The 27,500-nt window shown below is 35.6% G+C and overlaps 1 protein-coding gene across 1 annotated transcript in view; it reads left to right on the top strand.

Annotated features, from left to right (window-relative positions):
• Window positions 1-24,671, top strand: part of mael (germ-plasm component protein maelstrom) — a 216,816-nt gene extending 192,145 nt beyond the window's left edge. The window contains exon 12 of the mRNA XM_090405551.1: window positions 24,412-24,671. Coding sequence (XP_090261677.1) covers window positions 24,412-24,458 — 47 coding nt within the window. The 3' untranslated portion in view covers window positions 24,459-24,671. The remainder of the gene's footprint in view (window positions 1-24,411) is intronic.
• The last annotated feature ends 2,829 nt before the right edge of the window (window positions 24,672-27,500 follow it).

Genomic DNA, 27,500 nt, shown 5'->3' with positions numbered 1-27,500 from the left:
TGTGGCTGCACATCGCTTAAGGGGTACGTTCTTGCCCTTGTATCACTTTATTTTCAACTTATTTAATCATATCTAGAGCTGGCAGTGAAGTTTTTTTGAAAATATCAACTAAAAAAAAAATATTTGATTGAAGGGAAGTTAGAAGATAAGCTTTGATTGTGAATTCACAAGCCAACCTATACATTTTTTAATGTGAATCCTGCTTATAAAATACTCTAAACCTATAGTTCATTAGTGTTATAGGATTCATTAGTGATATAGAGCTAGGAATAGATAATTAGCAAACCCCACTCTGGAGACTGCTTCAGGGCACTTTAGGCCTTCAATAAGCAGGTTGGCAAGTTTCAATCAAATTGATTGAAATGATATATATGCCCATGAAGGAATTGAAAAACCAACTAATCCAACATTTTCAAACCAGAATTGTGAAATGAAAATAAATGGCCGATTTTTAGTTACAGGAGTTAGTAGCCAAATTTTAGATTACAATCTTTTATAATTTCTTCAGCCACAGTAATTAATAAAGGAATAACAATTGGATTGTAGGTGAAGATGATTTAATACAACAGGTAACAGGCTTCTTCATCCCATTAAACAGGCAAACCATTCGGAGAACACACAAGTAACATACTGATTTAGTATGTTTGCTTCAGCTGTAATTCTGAACGTCAGCTGCATAGCTGATGTTTGGAATTATGGCTTTCCTTTTCCATTGAAAATAAATGGTTTCATGCAGAGATTATAGGGTTATCAGTTTTCATTAAAAGTTCTGGTGTAAAAGAAACAAAATCTGATGTTGGGACATAATCAGGAGCTAATCTTTAAAAACACCTTAATTTTGCCTCTGCTTCTGAAATCAAATTCTATTTTAAGCAATAAAGAAATACCAGTATTGTTGTTGTAAATTGATTCAAATGATATTGGAATCTGGTCTGAATTTTTGAGCTAAGTTAAGGCAGTGGTTCCCAACCTTTTTCTGTTCATGGTGCTCTTAGTGTATCAGGATTTTTACATGGTGCCCAAAGTGAGAACATAGGTTTACTTTAAAAAAAAAAAAAAAAAAAAGGAAGAAGCAAAGCAGTTGTGGTTTCCTGCAGTGTCCATTAGATGTCCTTCCTATCATTGCATCAACACATTGATGGTCCAGTTCTAAAACCATGTGGGCTAAGTGTCATTTCAATGAAAATATTGGAATATTTTGCAGAACCCTGGGGTGCTGTGCTGTGCTGCACAGTTTGGGAACCACTGAGTTAAGGAATGAAACTTTCTAGTTAAGGAATAAAAATATTAGCAACCTTAGATATTAAAAAATGTTCACTTCCTATTTCATGGTTGATTTATTCAGTTGTTAAAAGAGTGTTTTAACAAGGTTGATTTATTCATTTGTTAAAAGAGTGTTTTAACAAGGTTGATTTATTCATTTGTTAAAAGAGTGTGTAAGAGAGTGCATTATGTTTTTGCTACAAACTTTTTTGAACTTGAGTAGAAAAAGATTTAGATAATATGGAATAAAAAAGAATAAGAAAGAAACAGAAAAAGACAAGACAGTTATCATTGTCTAAGGACAGATTAGTTTCTAATTAATGATTTATGTAAACAAGATCCAGTGCATATACGAGTGAGTCTGGAAAATTCTGATAAACTCCTAGAACAAAAATTATATTAAAGCAACTAATATAACCACATCTGTCTTAAAACCCTTTTAGCCTCCACGTTTCAGCAAATTGTAATAATTTGTCTTTTTCTTTTAGGATATATAAGAAGACAACATTATTTTTTGTACTAGGTGTTTATCAGAACTTTCCAGACCTACCCCCATAAAAATTTAGCATTGTCAAATTTCTGTTATGCACCCTCAGGGAGTATACAGAATAATTATGATAGTACTACATGAAAAAGCTACACCATTACTAACTTCTGATCAATAATTTTCCTTCAAATTAATCTGTTATCCGTCAAGACTCTAATGTTACCAAACCTTATATTTTTGCCTTTTTAAGGTGCTTTTTTTTTTTTACTGTATCAATCCATCTACATCTTGGTCTTCCTCTGGGTCTTTTTCCTGCCAACCTGGCAAAGAACACTTACTTTACTAATCTTTCCTCTCCCATTCTATTTAAGTGACTGTATCACCTGAGATTGCTCTACTAACACATTCCTGAATGCCAACAATGACCGGCTCTTTCTTAATATCCTCATTTTTGATGTGATACTGCCATGATGCTATCTGTTCACTCCACTAATCTTTCTCAGAACTCTCATATCAGACGTCTCTAACCTTTGATCAAGTGTTTTATTTCTAACCCAGCTCTTGGATCCATAAGTTGAAATTGGATTGAACACTGTCTTGTATACAGCTAATTTAGTGTTTTGACTAATTTCTTTTTTACTCAATATAAATTTATTCAGCAGACTTCCTACCTTACCAGCTTTACTAATTCTGTTGTCTGTTTCCATATTTAATTTACCATTTTCACTAAATATTGTGCCTAAATAGCTGAATTGTTTTACTTGTTCTATAGGTTCACCATTCAGGATATCGTTGTTTTCGATGTTTCTGCTTATTTTCATTGTCTTTGTCTTTTTATTGCTGATTTTCATACTGAATTTATTACAACATATATTCAATTTAGTCAGAGAATCTTGCACGTTTGTGCTGGATTTATTCAGAAGTATAACATCATCTGCATAAAATAGAGCTGAGATTAACATCAGATTTAATACCACTTTCCTTCATAACATGATCCAAATAGATAATGAATAACACTGAAGATAATGTGCACCCTTGTGCATGTCTGATTTTACTTCAAACAATCTTCATGTATCTGCTTCAATTCTAACTGCTAACTTAAAGCTTAAATAGAGACTATGTATTGCTTGATATAATGTCCCATTGACACCATATAACTATCATTTTGAAGAGCCTCTTGGTGCTTTGTCATATGCCTTTTCCAGATCAATAAAAATTAAATACAAATCCTTGTTATATTCCCAAGATTTCTCAACTATTTGTCTTAAAGTGAAAATTTGATCCTGACAAACTCTGTTTGGCCTGAATCCAGTTTGTTCTTCACCAAGCTTCCTTTCCACAATTTTTCTTAGCTATTTCTCAAGTATACTTGCATAAATCTTACCAGGAACACACAGTAGGTTCATACCTTCTGTAATTCTCACATTTAGTTTTATTTCCCTTTTTATAGATGGGTACTATGAGAGCTATGGAAATCCTACCAGGCCTTCTGAATTATGCAATGCAGCCACTGTAAAACTTTTATACCTCCATATTTGAGCATTTCTGTCTGAATTTCATCTACTCCAGCTAGCTGCCTTTCCATGTTTCAGGTTTTTGATGACTTTTTCTACTTATGGATATGTATTCCTGAACTGCATTCCTGTTGGAAGTTTTCTACCATCGTGCTGATTGTTGCTTGTTTCATTTAGAAATCTTTCAAAATAATTACTCCAGACATCTAGAATATCTTTATCTTCAGTTTTCATGTCACTTTTATCATCTATCGATTCCTTTTACAGTACTCTTTCCGCCATTTCTAAGCTTCTTCATTAACCTCCTGGTATTTATTTTCCATGTTCTTACCAAAGTCTTCCCATGACACTTGTTTAGCTATTTTTATGTAGCTTACATTTTTTTCTCTGTATTCTCTAAGAGCACAAGCTGACTTACTTTGCTAGGAACTTTTTATATACTTTCTCCTTTTCTTTGACTGCCTCTTTAACTTTTTGAGTTCACCATGGAGTTCTGATTTTTCTATCCTTACAGACAACCTCACCACGTGCCTCTCTTGCTGAATCAATCAATGTTTTCTTCAGGATTTGCCACTGAATCTCCAAGGTTTGGTTCTTATTCTCAAACTCTTTCATTTTTTCTTGAATAATGTTTGGATATTTTAGTCTACAGTTTACCTCTGAAAGCTGCTCAACCTTGATTTGTTTTAAAACTTTTTTATATGCAGTTATTTTCAATATGAAATTCAATTTTATCTTGTTCAAAACTAAATAGTGTTCACTTCCTATTTCAAATCCTCTGTATGCTCTGGTGTCCTGCACCAGGGAGAAAACATCACTATCGACAATAACGTAGTCAATGAGACTTCCTTATTTCTTTTATCTTCTCCATGTGAATTTGTGCACATTTTTATGTTGGAACATGGTGTTAGTAATAACCAGTCCACGTCCTGAGCAGAAATCCAAGGTATTTGCTGTCATTATTAGCTTTGCTCTTTTCTCCAAATTTTCCCAAAATATTTTTGTATTTCTGACAATCATTTCTTACTCTGCTATTTAGATCCTCAACAAGGACCAACTTTTCCTTTTTCATAAAAAATTATGAAAAAGTCGAAAGCATGTATTCCCATGCTTTCTCGACTATTTGTCGTAAAGTGAAGATCTGATCCTGACAGCCTCTATTTGGCCTGAATCTAGCTTGTTCTTCACCAAGCTTTTCTTCCACAATTCTTTTCAACCATTTCTCAAGTATACTTGCATAGATCTTGCCAGGAACACTCAGTAGGGAAATACTTCTGTAATTCTCACATTCAGTTTTATTTCCCTTTTTATATATGGGTACTGTGAGAGCTCTACTCCAATCATCGGGAATTCATCCCTCTATCCAGGCTTTCTGAACTATGCAGTGCAGCCGCTGTAAGACTTATACCACATACTTCACAATTTCTGGTCCAATATCATCTACTCCTGCTGCCTTTCCACATTTCAAGCCTTTGATGGCTTTTTCTACTTCAAGTATGGATATGTATTCCTGATTGCATTCCTGGTGAGTGTTTTTTTTTTTTTTTTTTTTATCACTGTGCTGTCATCACTGCTTGTTTCATTTAGCAGTTTTTCAAAGTAATTACTCCATACTTCAAGGATATCTTTTTCTTCCGTTTTCATGTCACCTTTATCATCTCTAACTCCTTTTACAGCACTCTTTCCTCCATTCCTAAGCTTCTTCAACAACCTCCAGAATATTTTGCCACCTTCTTGATATTTATTTTCTATTTTCTTGCCAAAGTCCTCCCATGACTTTTGTTTAGCTAGTTTTACACAGTCTTTAGCATTCTTGCATTTGTCTCTGTATTCTCTAAGAGCACAAGCTGACTTATTTGCCAGGAACTTTTGATATGCTTTCTTCTTTTCCTTCACTGCCTCTTTAACTTCCTGTGTCCACCAGGGAGTTGTGATTTTTTTTATCCTTGCAGACAACCTCACCACATGCCTCTCTGGCAGAATCAATGTTTTCTTCAGAGTTTGCCACTGAATCTCCAAGGTTTGATTCCTGTTCTCAAACTCTTTTATTTTTTCTTCAATAATCTTTGTGTATTTTAGTCTACAGTTCACATCTGAGAGCTGCTCAACTTTTATTCGCTTTAAAACTTTCTTACATGTTGTTATTCTTTTCAATATGAAATTCAATTTTATCCTGCTCAAGACTAAATAGTGATCACTTCCAATTTCAAATCCTCTGTACACTCTGGTGTCCTGTACATGGTGTTAGTAATAACCAGTCCATGTCCTGAGTAGTAATCCAACAGGTATTTGCCATTATTATTAGCTTCGCTCTTTTCTCCAAATTTTCCCAAAATATTTTTGTATGTCTCGCAATCATTTCCTGCTCTGCTATTTAGATCCCCAACAAGGACCAACTTTTCCTTTTTTGTTGTGTCAGTTGCTTTTTCTAAAGCCTCAAAAAAATTCCCCCACTTCTACCTTAGTAGATCCTTCTGTGTGACTATAGGTACAAATAAGTCTCATTGTCCAGTTCCCCATTCTCATATTTGCCCACATTACTCTACTTGAGACTGACTGCCATTCAAGAAGATTAGCCTCGTATTTTTGTGTTGAATACTATGGCTACTCCTTCTTTTCCTTGACTGTCATTGCCTGAATATAGCATTTTGTATTTATTGCTCAGAAAGATCTCATCAGTTTTTGTCTTTTTTGTTTCAGTCACCCCTATTATGTCGATCTGGTACTTATCCAATTCCTCAGCTAGCTCTATTTCTTTGCCATTCAGGCTTCTTATGTTGATAGTACCGATCTTTAACTCTGGTGATATTGAGTTGGGATTTGTTTTCAGATTTGTCCAGTTCCCCATTCTGATATTTGCCCACATAAGTCTAATTGATATTGCCTACCATTGAAGAAGATTATGCACATATTTAGTGTTGAATACCTTCCTGCTATTATACCAGTGACTACACGACTCATAAATGAGATTGAACCTCTCAAGATGAAGAGCAGTGCAGATGTTGATTCACTCTCTTCAATTGTTGTTCGTCAGTTCGTGAGGAACTCACTTGCCAAGCTTAGACACTATTCCAAGTTCTTGCAAATGCCAATCGATGGTCGATAATGACGAATTAAGATTCTTTGCCAAATCTTCAACAGTTGCATTGGAATATCTTGCAATAGTTGCTTCCAGCATATTATTATCGAGAAAGACGGGGTGCTGAGCAAGGGGGAGTCTTTCAAGCTAAAGTCCCCCTAGTTGAAATTTTTGAAACCATCGCTGGCACTTTTGCATATTCAAAACATTGTTGCCATACCCTTCTTGCACATTTTTTACAGTGTTAGCAATGTTGTTGCCTTTTTTAACATTATGAAGCATGATGTGCCTAATGTACTCGTCATTTACCTCCATAATAATAAAGGGTTATTTAAACAATAACTTATGACTTGCAAGATGGAATTCCTTAGAATGAGGCTGACTCAACTTAATGGCACTTTATAAAGCTTTAAAAATTCACGTTTAGACAAACTGAGACACGTTTATACAAGTACAGTATAAAAAATAACATTACTTTTGGGATGCCCTGATAGTAGAATATTTAACACATGCATAGTAGGACATGTTTCATACTATACTAGTACAACAAATGAATAAAACTTGAATGAAATATTCAGGTTTCAGTATGAAGTTGAAATCTGCAGTATTTAATATATAGTAATCCATCATTATTAATATTTCTTGGGATTATGTTCCTAAGAAATGCTGCAAATATGGAAATAGTGAACTTTGCCACCTATAGTAAAACTTACATTACTTTCCAAAGTGTGAAATTTGAGAGAAACTTTTTTGAAATTAAATTTGTATATTTTATTTATTGAATATATAGTAGCATACAGATGTATGGTTTTTAATAAAAATTCAACTTTTTTAAAATTGAGGGCAATTTTATTTCAATTGAGCTTGTGTAGCTCAGTGGAAGTGGCTTTTGCAGTCCACGGTGCTTGACCCCACAAAGGAAGACTTCATTTCAAATCTAGTCGGTGACTATAGGAAATTTTTCTGAGCCTTTTTCCAACTGGTTCCTGAGTTAGTCGATCTCTGGCAAGTGGATTTTTTTCTCCTGGAAACCCAGGTTTTTCATCCCGTAAATTGAAGAAAATTCACTGTAGAACCCACACTATTTCAGACAATAAATATATTGTGTTAGAATCAGGGACCATGAGATGGCGGCACTCTAGCCGCCGCCTTCACTGCGTGCCGTTTAATTAGTGATAGCCTTGAGCCAGCTATCACTGATTATCTACCAGTGGAGATTGAACTGCCCACTCAGTCTCCAAAAGTTAGATAGGGCTAAAATGGCCTCGCCTACTCCCTATATGGAAATAAAAGCCTTTAGCTGAATTTTATTTCAATTGTCAAACAACACAGCATAAAATTAATCAACTAAGCATTTCATTGGTTGCTAGTTGAACTTGTGCTTGTCTGAAACCATTAAAAAGTGTGGCTTTTTAAAGTTTTTGTAAGGTTATTTTGTTTTTTGTTTGATTGTTCATAAATTTTTCTAGGTACGTATTATTAAAAACCTCCATCACTCAGTCAGTATAGATGAAACCCTTTGGTCCAAAAGACTTGAGTTCGATTACCATCCATAATCTGAGGAACCTTTATCTGGATAGATGAGAATGGGTTGGTTGATTGGGACTTAGTTGATCAAGTTGCATTCTGTGTTGACTTAAACTGCAGAATACTGTGACACAACACAATTTCATTTCATGTCTGCTGGGATCTCAAGTTGAACAAGGCTTTTTAGAGTTTCACTGAGGATACCATGACAAAATCACATAGGCATCATCTTTTGAAATCTGAGAATTATAAGGAATTTCCTTGCTTGAGTTATTTCAGATAAGGTGTTTATGTAAGCATATGTGAGAAGAGGTGCTAAGAAAAATTTTGGAAGAGAAATTTGGAGAAGAAAAAGCTGGGCTCAGCAAATGGAATTGTCAGGATCAGATTTTTACTTTAAGACAAATAATTGAGAAATCATGGGAATATTACAGTGATTTAATTTAAGTTTTGTAGATTGAGAAAAGGTACATGGTAATAAGTCTAAAAATGCTATTTCAAAACACCATTATGTAGTGTAAATGGAACGCTGTACAGTCTTCTATAATCTTAAGTTGGTTGTTAGAATGGAAGTATGCATACTATTTCCACTTTTATTTATCACTATATCAATCATGTTTTGAAAGATAGTAATATTAGACATAACATCCAAATTGGAGGTATTACACTCAGCTTTATTTTACATAGATTATGTTATACTTTTAAACAAATCCACTAACAAGGCTTCAGCACTTTAAATAAATTGCTGTGGTGCTAAATCATGTGAATTATTGTATCTTATAGTGCTATCTACAATGGTGCCAACTGGGATAACCTTCAGGATTTCTTTTCCATCGTCTGATTACTGTTTTAGCTCTTCCAATCAGGGCAGTCTAATCAAATAACCAAGACCATTTTTATTGAAAGAGTGCCTTTGTTTCCTACTACCGTCAAAGCCCATGACATTGCCTCTTCACAAGCCTGATTCTCTAGCAAATTTGCCAAATTAGTCCAAGACAGAAATGCAATATACATTTAGTGGTTTAATTTAAAATTTCAACTTCTCATTCAGACTAAACTACAGTCTGAAAAAAGAAGTTTAACAATATCAACAACAACAAATACAAACTGTACTTTGTAAAGACCAAATGCAGAAGCTTACCTTCTGCTCAAATGGCAGTCAACCCTTCTGGTCCCTTGTCAAGCAAAACTCTTCCCCTTCCATATTTTGGCTTCTCTCTCATCCTGATGAAACAATGGTATAACATATCCTAAAGATAAGGCAGACCTGTTGACATCAGTCTTTTCCTCCATTTTTTGTTGTTATGCAACCAAGAAAAACTTCTTTCTGTTATTCCATTAACTTCCTCTTATCTTTCATCTGAAAGATATCAGAAAAATACTCGCATAGCCTTGAAACTAATAATTCTCTTGGTCTCCAGATGGTATTCTTCTAGTTGTGCTACAAACTTGAGCTTCAGAATTAACACACATCCTGTACCATCTGTATAAGCAGCCATACCTGTCTGGCATCTACTCAACAGCATGGAAGCAAGCCTTTATCTAGCCTATTCATAAAAATGGGAAATAAAAGATATCGTCAAACTATCGTACCATTGTCCTTACTTCATTCCTCTTGAAGGTGACAGAGAAGAAGCCAGCCAGCTGCTTCACTACCTGAAGATTGATCAGTTAATAGTGATCAACCATATGGATTCCACCATTCTTGTTGTACAGAGACCTCCTCCCCCATCTCTAACCTTGCCTACCTTTGAACTCAGGACTTAGGACTTCCTCTGAACCAGATTTCTTTATCAATGTGGGATTCTGTATTCTTGCTCATGCTCCTCCTCCTCCTCCCAAACATCATTGACCTCTCTCTTTAACTTATCCTGTCTGTAGTTTTGCTGATGACAATACTTTCCATGCAGTATGTTAATTTGAGAAACTTTTTTAGTACTTAGATGATTCAAGATTTTCCATAACTAATGTCTTTAATGGAAAAATCATCAATAACTTAAGGTATGCGGATGATGTAGTGGTGATGACAGAAAGTGAAAATGGACTACAACAAATTGTTCAAAGAATTGAAAACTCTGGTAAAGAGTATGGACTAAGGATTAACAAAGAAGACCAAGATAATGATAATATAAAGATAAGATGTGGAGGAAAGATTTCAATATTTAGGTAGCTGGATTTCAGAGAAAGGAACTTGGATATTAGAAATAGAATAGGCAAAGCTAAATTGGCATTTATGGAAATGGAGAGAATTTTAATAAATAAGAATATTAAAATAGGTGTGAAAGTTGAAATAGTTAAAGCAACAGTTTGGAGTAATGCAAGTTATGGAAGTGAGTTATGGACACTCAGAAAGAGATATGGAAAGAATTAATGCATTGGAAATGTGGTGCTATAGAAGGATAGAAAAGATTGGCTATACAGAGAGAATAACAAATCAAGAAGTTTTAAGAAGAGTTGGGATGGAAAGAGCACTGCTCAAGAACATTATGCAAAGAAAGACCAGATTTTCAGGGTATCTTCTGAGAAGCTCCTCAGGACATCTGACAAGAACTATATTACAAGGGAAAGTTGAAGGGAAGAGAAGATGTGGAAGACCAACTAAAGAGTGGTTTAATGGCATCGTGGAATGGACTGATTTAAGAATGATAGAGGCAACAGACCTTGAGAAATGGAGAAGAATCTTTATATCGTCAAACTCATGGTGCAACCCTCTTTCTAGAGGATGCTACCAGACGACGAATGTCTTTAAATACTGATTTCTTCACCATTCTCAAGTGGGATGCTAGTAAAACAATGTCTTATTGCCCAAGAATAACGATCCTTTTTCACTCCTTATTTTTGACTGACAAAAATAAGGAGTGAAAAAGGAGTGATCCTTTTTCACTCCTTATTTTTGTCAGTCAAAATCAGTTTGCATTTCTGTAGACTGACTTTCACGTCTTAGCTCATCTTGTCATAAACACGGCATATTCTCCTCAGCCCCAAAAAAACTTGGTATTCTTTTCATTCAAAACACTATTCCTCTCCTACCTAACTCCTGACACTTCATAAATCTCAAATCTAACTGATGTTAGAATATTGTTTCCACATTAGAGGTGGTGAACCCAAAACCTCCCTTAGAATTCTTGATTTGATACAGAAGAGTTTGATCTTCCTAATAGATGAGTGACCACTCTCTCATAGCTCCCTCTGTTTACTTTCTCATAAGCACTCTGTTTTTGCATTATGCTTCTTTTATAGGTACTTTCATGAGCATTGTTTTACTGAACTAGTTATGTACAAATGTGAGTAGCCATTAGTCAACATCCATACACAGTTCTACTCCAAACATATCAAGCTGCCTTCCTTTACCTATATTCCATCTGCCTCTGTTCTTGAGAACAGCCTTCCTCATACTGTTTTCTTCAATGAATACAATCCTCCGCTTTTCAAGAAACTTAATAGATATATTTCCTTTCCTTAACTTCTCATGTGTGGATTTAATATTAAAATATATAAAATACAATGTGAAAACTGGTAATAAAGAATATGAAAATAAATAGGAACATAGAAAGAAAATATTAAGGTATTTTCAGTGGTAAATCTATAGACCAAGTAAAATAGTTCAGTTATTTAGGCACAATTGTTAATGAAGATGGCAAGTTAAATTTGGAAATAGATAATAGAATAAGGTGGGGAGACAATTGAATAAATATTTATAGAAAAAGAAATTATCCGTGTATATGCAGATAGTTTGAAGCCAGTTTAAACTTAATCTGAATGCTTTGCTAGAAATAAAAGTTAATTGAAATAGAATTACCACAACAAAGTTTAGAGGGCATGAGGGAAGAATTACTTGATTGAAAATTTGAGGGGAAACATTCTTCTCCAGAAAAATATTTTATAGTGATTATTTTTTGCAAACTGATTGTTCACTAATATCAAAATAATATCCAAATAATACATCTGTAGAAAATAACATATAGTTTCTTTCTGTAATATTTATTTAATTAGATTTTATTTAGTTTTTTTAATAAATATTTTTATTGTGTATAATTCTTACCCTGATTTTACATCAAACAATCATCCTGTATTTTCTTCAGTTCTAGCTGCTGACTTACAACAAAGTCTATAAGTTGTAAGTCAGCACTTAGAATTCAAGGAAATACAGGAAGATGGTTTGATGTAAAATCAGAGATAAGTCAAGGATGTACATTATCTTCTCTACTCTTATTCATCATCTGTATGGATTACACGATGAAAGAAAGTGGTATTAGTCCTGATGTTAGAATTGGAGATGTCATACTTAGCTCTTTACATCATACAGATGATGTTGTACTCCTAAATACATCTAGTGCAAGTCTCCAGGAGTTCTGAATTGAATAATTGCTGTAACAAATTTCACATGAAAAATCAGCAATAAAAAGACCAAAACTATGAAAATAGAAAGGAGCATAGAAAACTTCAGCTGCATTCTAAAGATCCTATAGAACAAGTAAAATATTTCAACTATTTAGGCACAGTTTTTAGTGACGATGGCAAATTAAATCTGGAAATGCATAACAAAATAAGCAAAGCTGGTTGGTGAGTGGCCAGCCAAGTAAATTTATATGGAATAAGAGAGAAATTAGCCAAAACACCAAACTAGCAGTAAACAAGACAGTGTTTAAACCCATTTTAAGTTATTGATCTGAGAGGTGGGTTAGAAAAAAAGTACTTGATCAAAGAATAGAGACCACAGATATGAAGGTTCTGAGAAAAATTAGGGGAGTGAACAGATGGCATCAGTGGCAGAATCATGTTAAAGATGAAGATATTTGAAAGGAACTTGACATTGTTTACACATTCCTGAATGCTAACAAAGTTAATCTAATGTGGTATGGCCACTTAAATAGACTGAGTGAAAAAAATTAGCAAAACAGACATTTGATGCCAGGATGGCAGAAAAGAGACCCAGAGGAAGACCAAAGTCTAGTTAAAGTAATTCAGTCAGATGTGCAGAAGCACGGTTGTTAGATATGACAATATTGGAGTGCTGAGAAGGAATAGACTTATTTGAGGAAAATTGTGAATAGACTATTAATAATAATGTGAACTTAATCATGTAATGTTGTCATAGTAGCCTGAACATATTTTGAGGGTCAGTAAGTTTAATTTTTTTTTTTTTTTCTTACTTAGTTACTATAGGCTGTGTGGATAGGATATTAATTTTTACCAAACTGGTATAGGAGGGCCCTAAATTTAAGAATGTTTATTTTTTAATCTTTCACTATTTTTATGTGCACTTAAGACATGTCATCCAGGTTTTACATTGATCCCATACATAAGAGGTTGAGAGACATGTAAGCACATAGTGCCATGTATGGAGTGTAGGTCAGAACTAAGATCGAAGGTTATTGATGAAAGAGCTGCAGATTGTAGTTGGGGATTACTTCATGAGGAAGGCTGTTCCAGAGGACAGAAGTGGATGGAGTAAAAGAGGAAGAGGAGAAGCAAGTTCAGTGTGTTTGCACGATAAAAGGATGCTGGGCAGCTGTTGGTCTTGTATTAACAGGTGCAACAGAAAGTGGAGGAACGATTGTTGCCAATTCACTGGAGCAGTGATCGTGGAAGTACCTGTAGAATAAATAAAGTGCTGAAACACTATCTGTGAGATAGAGACTAAAGTGAATTTGTAAGAGAAGAATCATCACTGAGCGCCTAATTGCTTGTTTTTGGACTTTATCAAGGATTTTAAGGGAAGTTTTAGGTGTACCACCCCAAACATCTGAACAGTATTCTAAGAATGGAAGGACTTTGGATTTGTATATAATGAAGAGTTTGTTAGGTGTAAAATAGTCTCTTGAACGAAAGAGAATGCCTAGATTTTTGGATACTGAGGAAGCTATTGATTTGCTGTGTTTATGCAGTAGAAACTGGAGGTAAGTGTAAGTGTAAGTCTAAGTAGAGAGATCTGATCATGTCTGGTGATTTGTGTATTGCTGTGAGTAAGGGTAGGTGAGCTGAGATCTCTTTTGCTAGAGAAAAGGCAAGATTGTTTTGGTGACATTAAACATGACAAGGTTGTTCTTGTCCCATTGAAGGATAGTATGACGATCAATATTTAGGACACTGGTTATAGATGATCTTGTAGCCTAGGATGTAAGAGTGCTGCATGGTTTGTCCAGTGAGTAGGATGAGTGGAAAGTACTTTTGTCTGCAAAGTTGTGAGTGGTGATTGTGAGTAGGTCATTTATGAACAGGAGAAAGAGAATAAGTGAAAGGACAGAGCCTTGAGGCATTCCAGCATTGATGAAGTGCAAACAGAGGAAGCCATCTACCATGACTCGCAGAGAACGATCAGAGAAAAAGCTAGTTACCCAATTACAGATGGTGGTAAGGAGACAAAAGGATAGCAATCTGTTTAGCAGGCCATAATGTCACAGTCAAAAGTTTTGGAAATGTTGAGGGCAACAGCACAAGTTTCTCCAAACCTTTCAATGACACATCTAGTGGTGAGTGATGTAAGTTACAAGGTCAGCTGTGGATCTTGAATGATGGAATCTGTACTGGTGGTCACTGATTAATTTGTGGGCTTATAAGTAGTGGAGGAGTTGGCTATTGATGACTTTCTCCATTATTTTGGAGAAGACTGAAGTGATGGCAGTTGATTGGTAGTTTAAAGTTAGACTTTATCACCATTTTTTGGAATAGGATGGATATGAGAATGCTTTCATGCATTGTGTATAATAGATTTTAGAGACGAGGACGGGTGTTAGCTCTGAAGCACAATTACAGAACAATTGGAGAGAGAGATTCCATCAGGACTGAAAGGCTTTTAGTATCAAAGTTATGTAGTAGTTTCTTATTTATTTTTGGCAAAAAACTACAGGAGGCATGCAGTGTTTGGATTCCAGTATGGTATCCCTTGGTCATCTATACAGGAGTTTGAGGAAAAGAGAGTTGCCAGGAGAGCAGCTTTATCTTTGGGTGAACTAACAGAGTGCTGTCAAGATGAAATATAGTAAAGCAGACGTTGCATCTAATGGCCTTAGCAGGCATGGCATTTAAATGGAAGCCTTTATGAAATCAGATTTGGATCTGCTGATGACTAATTTGCATATGCTGTGTGCTTTAGTATGAGTAGAATATGAAGCTGGAGTTCCTGATGCAAGTCACATGGGATAAGCTAAATTTTTTTCTTCGACTGCTTTGATACACTTTCAGTTGAACTAGGATTTGGAAAGCAGATGAGGATTATGGAGGATGAAGGTTTTCATGCCAGTAAGAATTAAGTTCTGTAACATGGTTGCAGCAGGTGTTAGTGTCAGATGAACAGAAACACTAGTGAGACAAAGGAAAGGAAGAGTCAAAATTCCAGAGGTCATCAAAGTTAGCTCCTTTGTTGTGACAGAGGATGCAAGGTTTGGAGGAAGAGCATTCTGTGAAAGAGGACACCTGTACAAGATTATGGTCTGAGTTACCTAGAGGAGAGGTGACTTCTATTGTATATCTGAAAGGAGAACTGGTTGAAAAGCAATCCAGAGTATTTGGAGAGTGAAGCGGATTATCAGGAATTCGAGCAGGTAGATGTACGATTTGTGTTAGGTTATTACTTATGCTGCTTCTCATCTAGCTTGGTTGTTGGTGTTGGAATAGAGGAAATAGTTGAAATTGTGGATGTTGAGGTTGCTCAGGAATATAACCTCACTATTCAGATAGCTCGATTGCAGATAGTCAAGTTTTATTGAAAGGAACGTAAAGAGGTCTGAATAGTTATCAGTGTTGGAGACTAAATGTGGCAACGAAATCTTGAGCCAGAAGTCAAAAGTAGGGGATTCTAAATTAGCTATTCTCTGGCAGGCTATGTCAGATTTCACAAAGGCACAGGTGCCACCCTTGTGGCAAAAAGATTTGTGAAGTATGTAGTTTGGGCATTGAATGTGGCTGTAATCTGGGTTTCTGTCAGGAATAAAATGTCTGGTCTGGAAAATTACAAGTGGTGGTGAACATCATTTGTTTGTATTAATGCTGTGGATGTTAGTAAAGTGAATGTGAAAGTGAGTTTTTAGTGAAGAGATTCTGGCTTGGTTTTTGTTGTGTCTGTGATGTGACGATTTTGATAGGACTGGCTTGTAAGGGAGATTCTATGTCTCAGTGTTACCATCATTGTAGGAGTGTTTATAAGTTTAATCATGATTAGATGGAAGAATATAGTGGGGACATGCAGTGAAAGAAGATACTTTTCAACATGACTTCCATGCAGAGAGAAACCATTCTCTGTGCCATGGCAGGACCTTGACAATGTCTCCTCTCCCATACTACTGCTTGGATTCTTCCTCTCCAGGCACTACCTGGCAGAGTATATTGCAGTGGGATTATGTGCCAGTTGACTGGGAAGCCTCTTGACTCATTACTGACAGATCTGGCCATGTACATTAACTGGTGGCCAGCCTTGCAGTACCACCATTTTAACTGATGTACCCTCAAAATTGTAGGGAGTTATGGATCTAAGTATGCTTGTCTTGGCCTTTTATCTATTTTGTATGATGATACAACAGCTGTGAGCCGCTTTTGGGGAGGTAAGGCACCATCTCGATTCCCCTCAATTGTATCCGGCCTTGGGATGGCATAGCTGACGAATCAGGTCTATGGCTGGGTCTTAAGTATTCCTGACTTTAATCTTTAATCCTTGTGTATTCACAGTGCCAGTTTGCTTCTTCTGGGAGACAAAAACCCAGAGTTTCCAGGTTGAAACCCTCCCCCACCTGCATGAGACTGAGACCAGCTAACTCACCTTTTTTTGACCAAAGGACTTTGTCTACATTGACTGAAGGATATCACTCCTTCACACTTTGAGTGAAAGAAAAAAGAAGGTGAGAGAAAAAAAAATCGCAATTATCATTTTTATTAAACACGTGAGGTCTTACAAGTTTTTTAATGAAAAATATGCCAGTGAATTTTCTGGTGAAAAATGTGTGGACATGAGTTTAGATACAAACCAGAAATATGAAAACCTTAGAAAGGGTCTTGACACCATTAGCATTCAGGAATATGAGCAATTTTATAATACTGAAGACATCACAAATAACTCTCATCATTAAATTTCTACATATCTCCAAGGAACATACAGGTACTTTAATAGTACTATGTGATTGTTTACATTATTACTAACTTTCTGTCAACATTTTTCTCCAAATTAGTCTGTTTTGTCATATAAATTTATATTCAATCTTCTAATGCACTACTGATTGTATCAATAAACATAGGTTTTGGCTGTTCTCTTGATCTTTTAATTGCCATCAAACACCTATTTGATTAATCTTTCATCTCTCTCATTCTGTTAAATGATACCATCTTGCATTAGATCTGCTTGCACATTCTAGAAATATTAAGTCTTTGGTTATATATGTTAAAATTGAATTGTTTAACAAAACAAAAAGGGTAAAAAATTGAATATATAATCCAATATTTTGTCTAGCAGTAAGAGAGACTTCAATTATAAGGAAACATGAATAAGAATACTGAACTTAAAGCAAGCATTCATTCAAATAGTTTGACTACTATCATAGTATATTCAAAGTTTGGCTGGTTTTTGTTGATTTAAACCTAAAATTAGTTTCCAAAAGATTTGGAAGTTTTTACAGTGATGTTTAGGTGAGAAGTGTTCTTTTAAGTGTATAGATAAATTCCCATCACTTTTGAAACACTTTTAGAGTAGCATTTGCTGTTATTTGAGAAAATAGCTCGAGCACTTTTCTTAAATGCAAAGAGTGTGTGTGTGTGTGTGTGATCCACTCACAATGGGCCACAAGACCTATAGCACACTTGTGCCATGAGTAGGCAAGAGGAATAGAAGAGAGGAGGAAGGCAGAGTTAGGGAGACTGTTCCAAAGGACAGAAGTAGATGGAATAAAAGAGGAGGCAGTGAAGTTGGCTTGGTGAATTTTAAGGTAGGCTGTAAAAGGGTATTGGTTAGCAGTGGCTCTTGTTTTAATGATTTTGGAGGAGAGTGGGGGAATAATAGTGGCCAATTCAGCAGAGCACTGTTCATGAAAGTATCTGTAAAACTGAATGCCTGCATGAGAGAGAGATTGAAGTGGGTTTGTGAGAAAGAGGGATCATTAATTAGTCAGATTGCCCTCTTCTGGATAGAGTCAAGCAATCTTGGAGAGAATTTTTGGGCACCACCCCAAATATGGAATTGGAATACATGTTTAATAATTTCGCTAATATGCCTGCAATCCTAAACAAAAAAACAGATTATTAAACCCTAACAGCACTAAAAGAGAAGTTACATCACTCCAAAACAGTAGTAGTAGTAGCTGTATTAAAGATTGAAGAATTAGAAAAGCACTCAGTAAATTAAATACCATTTACAAAACTACCCATAAACAGGCATTAAAACTAGCTTCCCTTATATGCTTTCCAAAAGATCATAAGTACCTGGAGTATACAAAGATACATTGCCAATATAAAGTGTCAACTCCTTGTGGACTGCCTGGCAGGTCCGCAGTGAAAAAGAGAGAGCACCAAAATTATATACGTTACTTGGAATAAGTCAGGACATTGGAATATGATGCTCCCAAGTCAGGACAACTGTGTCTGAGTGAAATGGCTGTGAGAAAGGAACTGACAGAGTTTGAATGAGATGTTTTGATAGGATGCCATGTTGCAGGCCTATCTATTCGGCAAATTGGGCGATCCAGGTTCAACAATTGGTGATATCATACTGAGATGGAAGTGCAGGGAGTCAACTGCAAGTACTGCTGCCCACAGTGGATGCCCCACCACACTCATTAAAAATTACTGTAGGGTGCTATGAAGGATAATATGTAAAACTGCCATTTGTCAGCCAACACATTGAATGTAAATTCTGGGCATCGACTGGAACATAAATTTGCACAAAAACATTTCAGAACCAAGGCTTACAACATGGTTTCCATGGTAAGAATACAATATGCAGCATTGTGGTGCAAAGAGCATGTACAGTGGGACATGGAAGCTTGGAAAGCTGTGTTATTGAGTGACAAATCACGCTACACCTAAGCAGATGCCAGGTGAATATCTCTTACCAGAGTGCATAGCCCCGACTATGAAATTCGGAGGTGGTGGTATGATGGTATGGTCTTGTTTTTTTCTGGTTTGTCCTTGGACATCTGTTTGTGGTACCACGAACATTGAACTCCAAAAGGTATCTGAACATTCTGGACAATGCAGTGCTTCCTGCTTTGTGGTTTTTCTACAAAACCGATTCTCTTTCAGCAAGACAATGCACCATGTCATAAGACAGCTGCTGTAACTGCATGGTCTGTGGACATGAGTGTCACCACACTTGACTTGCCTCCACAGAGCTCTGATCTCAATCCTATTGAACATCTGTGGAATGAACTGGAGTGTGGAAATATAGCTTCTGCATTACTTCAATCTTGGTCCTTCTGGGTCTGGTGCCCACCAATGACAGCTCAATAAAGGTTGAAACTGATCTGGACAGGACCCTTTCCATAATACATAGCATTATAGATGTGCTATAAATTCTTTATCCAATGGTAAGTAAACTTGTATATAAATGTTGATTACTTCACAGACATGTATAATACCATGCATTATGGGAAGGGTCACGGTCCAGACCAGTTTCAACCTTTATTGAGGTGAAAAACTAAAGGGTTAATCATCATAGGCCTAGAGTAGTTAGTATAGGCAAGAGAGCCTGATATTATTAGGAGAAATAAAAGACTGATAGCATGAGAGAGAGAGAGAGAAAGGCCCCAGCTCTTTTATATCATCATATAGCCAAAGGCTATCAGTTTTCCTTTTTCACCTATCTCATATATATGAATAACCAAAAGAACAATGGAAATTAAAGCACAAAGATGACTGATATCCATGTGGTTAGCCCTGCCCCATCTGGGTTAACTGCCTTGAGTTGGCCTTCTCTGTCTGGGATTGCCCTCCAATCATCCCTACAATTGACTATAAGACCACATTGAATTAAGAGGATGGAACTATTTAAAAAACCTCTAATAGTAAGAATAGATTAAATTTCATCTCCCCCTGGTGAATATTGCATAATGTGGATAGTCTACACCACTTATTCAAAAGTTTGATATCCTCTAGAATGCTTCTTTCTAAATAGACAAATTGTCTGACTGACTGAACAATAAAATTTCCATAATACAATATAAAGTATTTGGATGTCATTGCTGGTTTTCGAATCCATGTTTCTTTCTAACCTTCCATAAATGGTATTTTACTTCATTAATTATAAAAATCAAAATTCTCTTCCCATTGCTGATAAGTGGTGGGTATTGCAAAAAAATAACATGTTCTCATGGCAAGAGAGCAGTCGTAGAATGAATGTTCTGCTGTTTCCAATTGGTAACAGATATCATGGATTGGATCTCCAATGTTAAAGTACCTCCATTTGATGGTCAAGCAAGATCCCTCCTATTAGGGTATCCTTGGAACTTCAAGTTATGAAACAAAGTATTATTTTCAGTACCCAACTGTGGAACTTCACGGCAAAAGAGATTAAAGATTCCTTTATACCAAATTTTGTTTTTTTTAGTGGAAAGAATGTCAATTCCAAAGTCTTCTAACAGTCTTAAAGTTAAGCACAGAATGTTGTAGTATTCAGGAACAATCTCAGCTTTTGGAGCTTTATAACCATTAACTCCAAACAGGAGAAGATGAAAACTCATGTAATACAGGAGAAGGTCTGCATATATATGATTAGTCTGCACTGTTTTATGGATTTTTGAAGCTGTATTGCTTAAATAGCAGAATTTTAAGACTGGAAGGCCAAATCCTCCATACTTTGTTGATAGTTGAAGAAATTCCTTTTTGACTTCTTAGTATTGGCTGGACCAAAAAAATTGCACAGGTTCACTATATAATTGCTTTTCTTCAGCTTCTGTTATGTCTGTAATATTTATTATGTACACCTGAGCAAGAAAGATTATGGTTTTGAGTACTATGGCTTTAGAAGAAGAGGAGAGTGGCCCTATTTTCCAGTCTTCTAACATTTCAAAGTTCTTGGACTGGTAATATTGGGTAAGTGGAGAAGGGAATTCCATGTATAATGAAGGGTTCTCTCTTAGGGATTAGTCCCAAAGGAATGCCTCACTTTCCAAAAACTTTTTAATTTTTCCAAAATACCAAAAAAAAAGTGTGTGTGTGTGTGTGTGTATATGTGTATATATGTATATGTGTATATGTATATATGTGTGTGTATATATATATATATATATATATATATATGGAATCATTATCCTTCAAAGTTCCCACTACATCATCGACATATGCTACCCTATTTTCCTTTATAGTTCAAGGAACTGTTATTTCTAGCACAGCATGTGTATTGTCAACTTCCTGTAAGAAAGGTTGAAGAACCAATGCAAAGAGCAGTGGACTAAGAGAACAACCTTGCTTGATTTCTTTTCGAATTTTTACTTGGTCTGACAGGAACCTATTAACTAGGAGATGGGTAGTTGAATTGGCTTTGGCTCCTTTGATAACGGATGGCAATTTTTTACCTACACCAATTTGCTGGAGGATGTGGAACAGAAAGGGATGCTGGACATTATGAAATTCTTGATTAAGGTCTACTGATAGCACTGCCATCATCTGCTTTTTTGTGTTAATTAAATGGATTAGATCACGTAGCAGAAATAGATTAAATTCTACTGCTCGACCTGGTACTCCATACATCTGTCTTTTTATTGAGGTTTCTTCAGTGAGAGCCAGACCCAGAAGTGATACCTTAGTCCTTATTTAGACTAGCTTAAAGGGGCGAAGCAAGAATGCTTTACATCTTCTCCGTTATCTGTAGAGGACAGTGTAGGGATAAGGTGCTATTGAGCTATTAAAGCTCTGATCATGGCAGGAGGGTAACAGCAATAGCCGAGCCTCAGTTAGAACTTCACTGGCTATAGCATTGCCATCCATTACCCTCCAAGGGTATTGGATTGAATGAATCAATCACCGCATCTCACAGTCGATTGATTCATTTCCTCCTTCTCGAAGTGATACCAAGTTTGAAGTAATGCAGAAGTCATTTCCATATACGGGTAGCCAAAAAGTGTCACACCTTATTACTAAAATATTCTGGATTAGAGTTAGTTGTTGGAAGTTTTTCCACTTGGTTATACTATAAATTAAAGATGCCAAGAAGTTATATCCTTGGTTTAATCCTTTATCCAACTTGGATAAAGAATTAAACCAAGAATATAATTCTTGGTTTAATTATGTATAACCAAATGCAAAAACTTCCAACGTTATACATGTACCTTGTTGTCATGTATGGTTTTCGCTACTTCTTTTACTCCAGTTAATTTTCTGATAGTTGTATTTGTGACCTGGCATTTTTTACTTTTCCATAAGATTATTCTTTACATGGCATGCTGTGTGGTTTATAGACTAAGTTCTTTTTGTGTGGTGCTCCAAGATTCAGAGGCATAGGTTAAAGATGGAAGGACCCGGCTGTTGAACATTCTGGCTCTTATTTTGATATCTAGCTTAGGATCTGTGATTATGGATGTGATATGGTTAAAGGAGATCCATCCAGCTCTTTTTCATTTTGATATTTCTTTAGAAATATCGCTGTCCATGTTTATTGTTTGACCAAGGTATGTGTAGGATTCTACACTTTCTGTGGTGAATTATTTATTGGATGGTATGGGTTTGATAGTATTTGTATCTCATCCATTTGGTTTTGTCAGGGTAAATATTTAGTCCTGTTTTATTTATGGCATCATTCACTTGATTAAGCATCGTTTCAAGTTGCAGTGAGTCTTGAGCTATGAGTATTATATCATCTGCAAATATTAATATTTGGAGCAGCCCTGCATCGATGCTTATGCCACCTTTTAAGTTGATTTTCCTTCATGTGCTTTCCAGAGTACATGTAAAAAAAAAGGGGGAAAAAAGCTTTGATTTGATCCTGTCGCACACCATCATTAGAGTGATGTAGACTGGATTGATGATTTGTTCTAGTAATGTCTGTAAAACTGCATTATTTTTATGGTGTTAAAGGCTCTTTTTTTTTTTTAAGTCAATAAATAGAAAGCAAAGAGGGATCTGGTATTCTTTGCATCATTCACTAAGTTGGGTGACTGCTCGTATGTGATCTATTGTAGAAGAACCTTTTTTGAATTCTGCTTGTTCTTTGCTATTATTTTCTTGAAGGGTAGTTTGATTTTGTTTGATATAGATTTTCTCATTAACTTATGTCTGTGTGATAGTAGACGTATAGGACAGTAATTCTTAATGTTTTCTATGTTGTCTTTTTTGAAGAGAAGAATTGTTTTTGATATCTTCAATTTTTATGGTATTTTTCCTTCTTTTAGGGACCAAGTAAATCTTTCGGCCAGAGCCTTTATAAAGTTGTGGTCCTCCTTGTTGAATATCCTCAAATTTCATCTGATCAGTGCCTGGGAACTGTATTTGGTTTCATGTTTTTGAGTATATATTCTATTTTGTCTTGGAGCACTTCTGGTACATCATATATTTTGTTGAAAGATTATTTTTCACTTAGTTAGACTATAATAAATTTAGTTTAATCCTTTATCCAAGTGTGAGCAAACAAAGTTTGCGCCTGAAAATATCTTCAGGACTGGGGTAAGGTAGTACAACACTGGGCAACTCACAGCAAAGGTGGATCAAGCTCTCATCACTCCTTGTCTCAGTATCTCCCATAATGCAGAGCGCATCTCCTTGGTATCTCCACTTCTGGGCCTGGCTCCCACTGACAAGACCTCAATAAAGGTCGAAACCGTTATTGAGGTCTACTACCCATACCGAAATGGTATGGGCAGTGGCCCTTCTCTTAAGCATAGCAGTATACATGTCTGCAAGGAGATGTGCTTTGCATTATGGGAGATACTGAGACAAGGAGTGACGAGAGCTTGATCCACCTTTGCCGTGAGTGGTCCGGTGTTGTACTACCTTACCCCAGTCCTGAAGATATTTTCAGGCGCAAACTTTGTTTGCTCACACTTGGATAAAGGATTAAACTAAATTTATTATGGTACATCATATATATTATCAAGTTTTGGTTCCTTGAAAGGATATTTTGATACAAAAAGGTCATTGTAGAAGTTTTGTACTATCTTTTCCATTTATGTTCTGTTTGTGTGTCTTCTTCTGTCCTGATCTAGTAGTGCTGTTGAGATTGGCCTTTTCATAGTTAATTCTCTTTCAACTCTTTTTAGAATTTTGTTCGATTTTTGTTGCCATGTATATATACTGATAAATACATATATTCATGAAGTGATCTATACAAATGTTTTTCCTGATATTTCCAAGCTTGTCTTAATTTCCCACACAAAATTCAGTATAATAAGGAAATTTAAATTTAAAAGGATACTGATAAATCATGTGACGTTATTTCAGATAGCAAGTATGCATTTTAAAAACATAAAGGATACCTCCCTCTCTCACACACACACTCCTTGAAGACATGGGTTCATATCCCATGTCTTCTGTGCATACAGCTGATGCATGACTTTTTTTCGGTATATTTGATTAAATATACTATGTATATTTAATCAAAATTTTATAACTAATAATGCATTTTATTTTAGTTGCAGGAAAGGGAATCGGAAGAGGAATGCGGAAACCAAGCCAGTGATATTTTTGTTTATTCTCAAGATCTGAACAAATTTGGACTTTTTTTTTCCTTCTTAATGTTTGTTTTAACATTTCATAATTTTAACTATCAAATTTGACTTGAACATATTGTTCCTTAAAAAGCATTCTTTCTGAAATCATATATTGATTGTTATTGCTTTTAATTTGTTTTATAAGATATAGTTGTTTTCTAAATAAAATTGTTAATTTATTCTGTTGAGAAGTTTTTCCTTGTCTCTCTAGAAGTTATTGTCTAGAAAATTAAAAAAGAAATTTTTGAATTTTTCCTTTTAATTTCACTTGAATCTCACAATAACAAACTATCAAGAAGTTTGTTATTGTGTTGTTCATAGCAAACAGTCTACAATAATAGTTTCTAAGATCCCTACAAATTTGTTATTGTGAAAGTCAGCTGTATCTAATCCTTAGCCCACCCATAGTACTTACACTGTGATTTATAGGTTTACAACCTTTGTAGGTTAGATTCACATAATAAAGCACATACTTTTTGATTTTTAAAATTTTACAAAGTGATATATAATGTTTAATATTCATTAACCTGAAAAGAAGAGGCAATAAGGTTTATCTTTTTATAAGAGGATCAGTGACATTTGCTTGACTAGCAATGCTAACACATGGTCTGATAAAAAATGCTAGTGGAACTGTTATAGAATGAACAAATTAATCCAAACAAGCTGAATTTTCATCAGTTTTTTTCAGTTCACAATAATTTTGGTTTTTATTAAGGTTTACTATTTTCGGTTTTGGTTTTAGTTCACTATTTTGGTTGATTGCTGCATGTTTTAATTATCTCTATGCTGTTTATTAATAGTATTGCAAGTTTTTAATAGTGTAAACAAGTTGACATTCATAGCATTTTATTCATTTCGTGTAACTATAAAATGGATTCATTACCAAGTAAGCATTCAAAAAGTACTCTTTCTCAGCACACATGGATGTGTGCTGAGAAAGAGTACTTTTGCCAATGAGAAAGTACAGATTGCCAATGAGTGTGGTGTTGGTTTGGGTACTGGTAATACGATTTTAAAGAGGTAGGGAGACAGGTACCTTTTTCTCCTGACAGAAAAGGAAAATGTGGACAAAAAAAAAAAAAGAAAACTATACTTACTCAAGATCGTTTACTAGTTAGGAAAAGCAAAATGAACCCAAGGTTGTCTGCTGTAGACTTAGAGATTTTGTAGCTAGTCGAATTAATGTTTTTGACATGACAATCTGTCATGTCAAAAACATTAATTCAGGGAGGACAGCCCATAGATCAAAAAAGAAACAACTGTTGACAAAGGCAATGCAAAAAAGAGAGGTCCAGTGGGCAAAAGTGTACAAAGATTGGACTGTTGAGAAGTGGAAGAAGGTCATATTCTCAGATGAGAACCATTTCTTTGTCCAAGGAGAGCAGGCCCTATATTCTTAAATCAGCAGCTGAGAAGACTTATCTTGCCCACCTTCAACAAGCTTCTAAACACCCATCTAACAGATATTCTGAGATTGTTTTACACATGACAATCCAGGATCACTTGTGCCTTTTGATGGTATGATAAAAAGTGACCAATACATAAAAATAATAGAGAAAAGGGTGGACCCACAGATCCAGAAAGACTAGGAACTCATTTTCCAATAGGATTTCACTCCATGCCGCACTTCAAAAAAGTGAAACAGTTCTTTAAAACTCACAACATCCAGTTGCTTCAATGGCCAGGTAATTCTCCTGACATTAACCTAACAAAAACTTTCTGGGCCATAGTGAAAAATGAGATTGGAAAATTAAATTCGTGACACAAAGGATAACTTAATACCATCCATTATAAAAGTATGGTTTTGAGATGCTGAAATAAGAAAAATGCGTTCTAGGTTGGTTGAGTCCATTCCTAAGCATGGACTCTACCAACCTAGAACACATTTTTCTTATGATACTAAGACTATTGACATTGATGGCTTTTAGGGGTGAAGCAAGATGCTTTCATATTCCCTGCTATCGCTTACAGCTACAGTGAGGGTAAAATTTTATGAACAGTTTGTTCATCCTGAATGGGCATGGAGATTATGCATCGCTACAGGAAGTTGGTCTTTTATGTTGGAATATATCCGTTGCCTCATAGGCTACAACTTGCTGAACTATCGTTGGGATGTATGGACGTTTTTAGGAAAACTTTGTTGCTAAAGATTGTAGGAAAGAGAAGAGATAAGGAATATTTGTATCTCAATGAAGTTGATTATTTCTGATGAACCATGGGGACATTTAGAATAATTCACAGACACTTGTTTTGTACACGTTGCAGTTTGAGAATGTTAGTATTGGAGAAGCATAAGTGATTATGGGACGAATCGTCAGCTGGTATAAAAGCAATTTGATTCTAATGTTTAGCTTGCCGTTCCTGTTAATTTGGGAGTAGATCTGGGTGATGGCTTTAGATGCCTTTGCACACGTAGTCTTGATGTGTTGGATAACAGTTAATTTTTTGTCAAGCACGACACCAAGGTATTTTGGTATTGAATAGTAAGACATCTCCTGCAGGAGATATCAATCTTTCAATCTTTTCTTGAAGAGACTGGCTGAGCTTTTCTGTAGTCTCCATTTGGAAACCCATTTCTGTAATTTTAGAAGATTTCTTGAAGCTTTTTAGTAATGAGGTGTGGCCAGAGAGAGAGAGAGATCTGGCTAATAATGCTGTATCATCTGCATATAGGGCCATGATGGATGACATTGGGTTGTGTGGAATTTCTGACATCTATATAGAGAATAGCAGTGGAATCAGCAGGGATCCCTGCAGTACTCTGGCCCAGATATGGCGCTAGGACGAGGTAGTACCATTGATCTTGACTTGCATGCTTCTGTTTTGTAGATATGACCTAACTAGATGTACCATTTTCAGTGAGATACTGGCTGAGATAAGTTTATGTAGCAATCTGAAGTGCCATATTTTGTCAAATGCTTTGGATGGATCAAGAAAAACAGCTCCAGTGGATTGGTACCAGTTGTAGCTGGTGATAATATATTCAACTATTCTGCGGATTTGCTGAGTAT

The sequence above is a fragment of the Typopeltis vanoorti genome, chromosome 15 (assembly GCF_054136105.1).
Source record: "Typopeltis vanoorti isolate ZY-2024b chromosome 15, IOZ_Tvanoo_1.0, whole genome shotgun sequence".
Lineage (NCBI taxonomy): Eukaryota > Metazoa > Arthropoda > Arachnida > Uropygi > Thelyphonidae > Typopeltis > Typopeltis vanoorti.
Note: the sequence above shows the minus strand (reverse complement) of the source record. Positions and strands in the feature narration are given on the sequence as shown.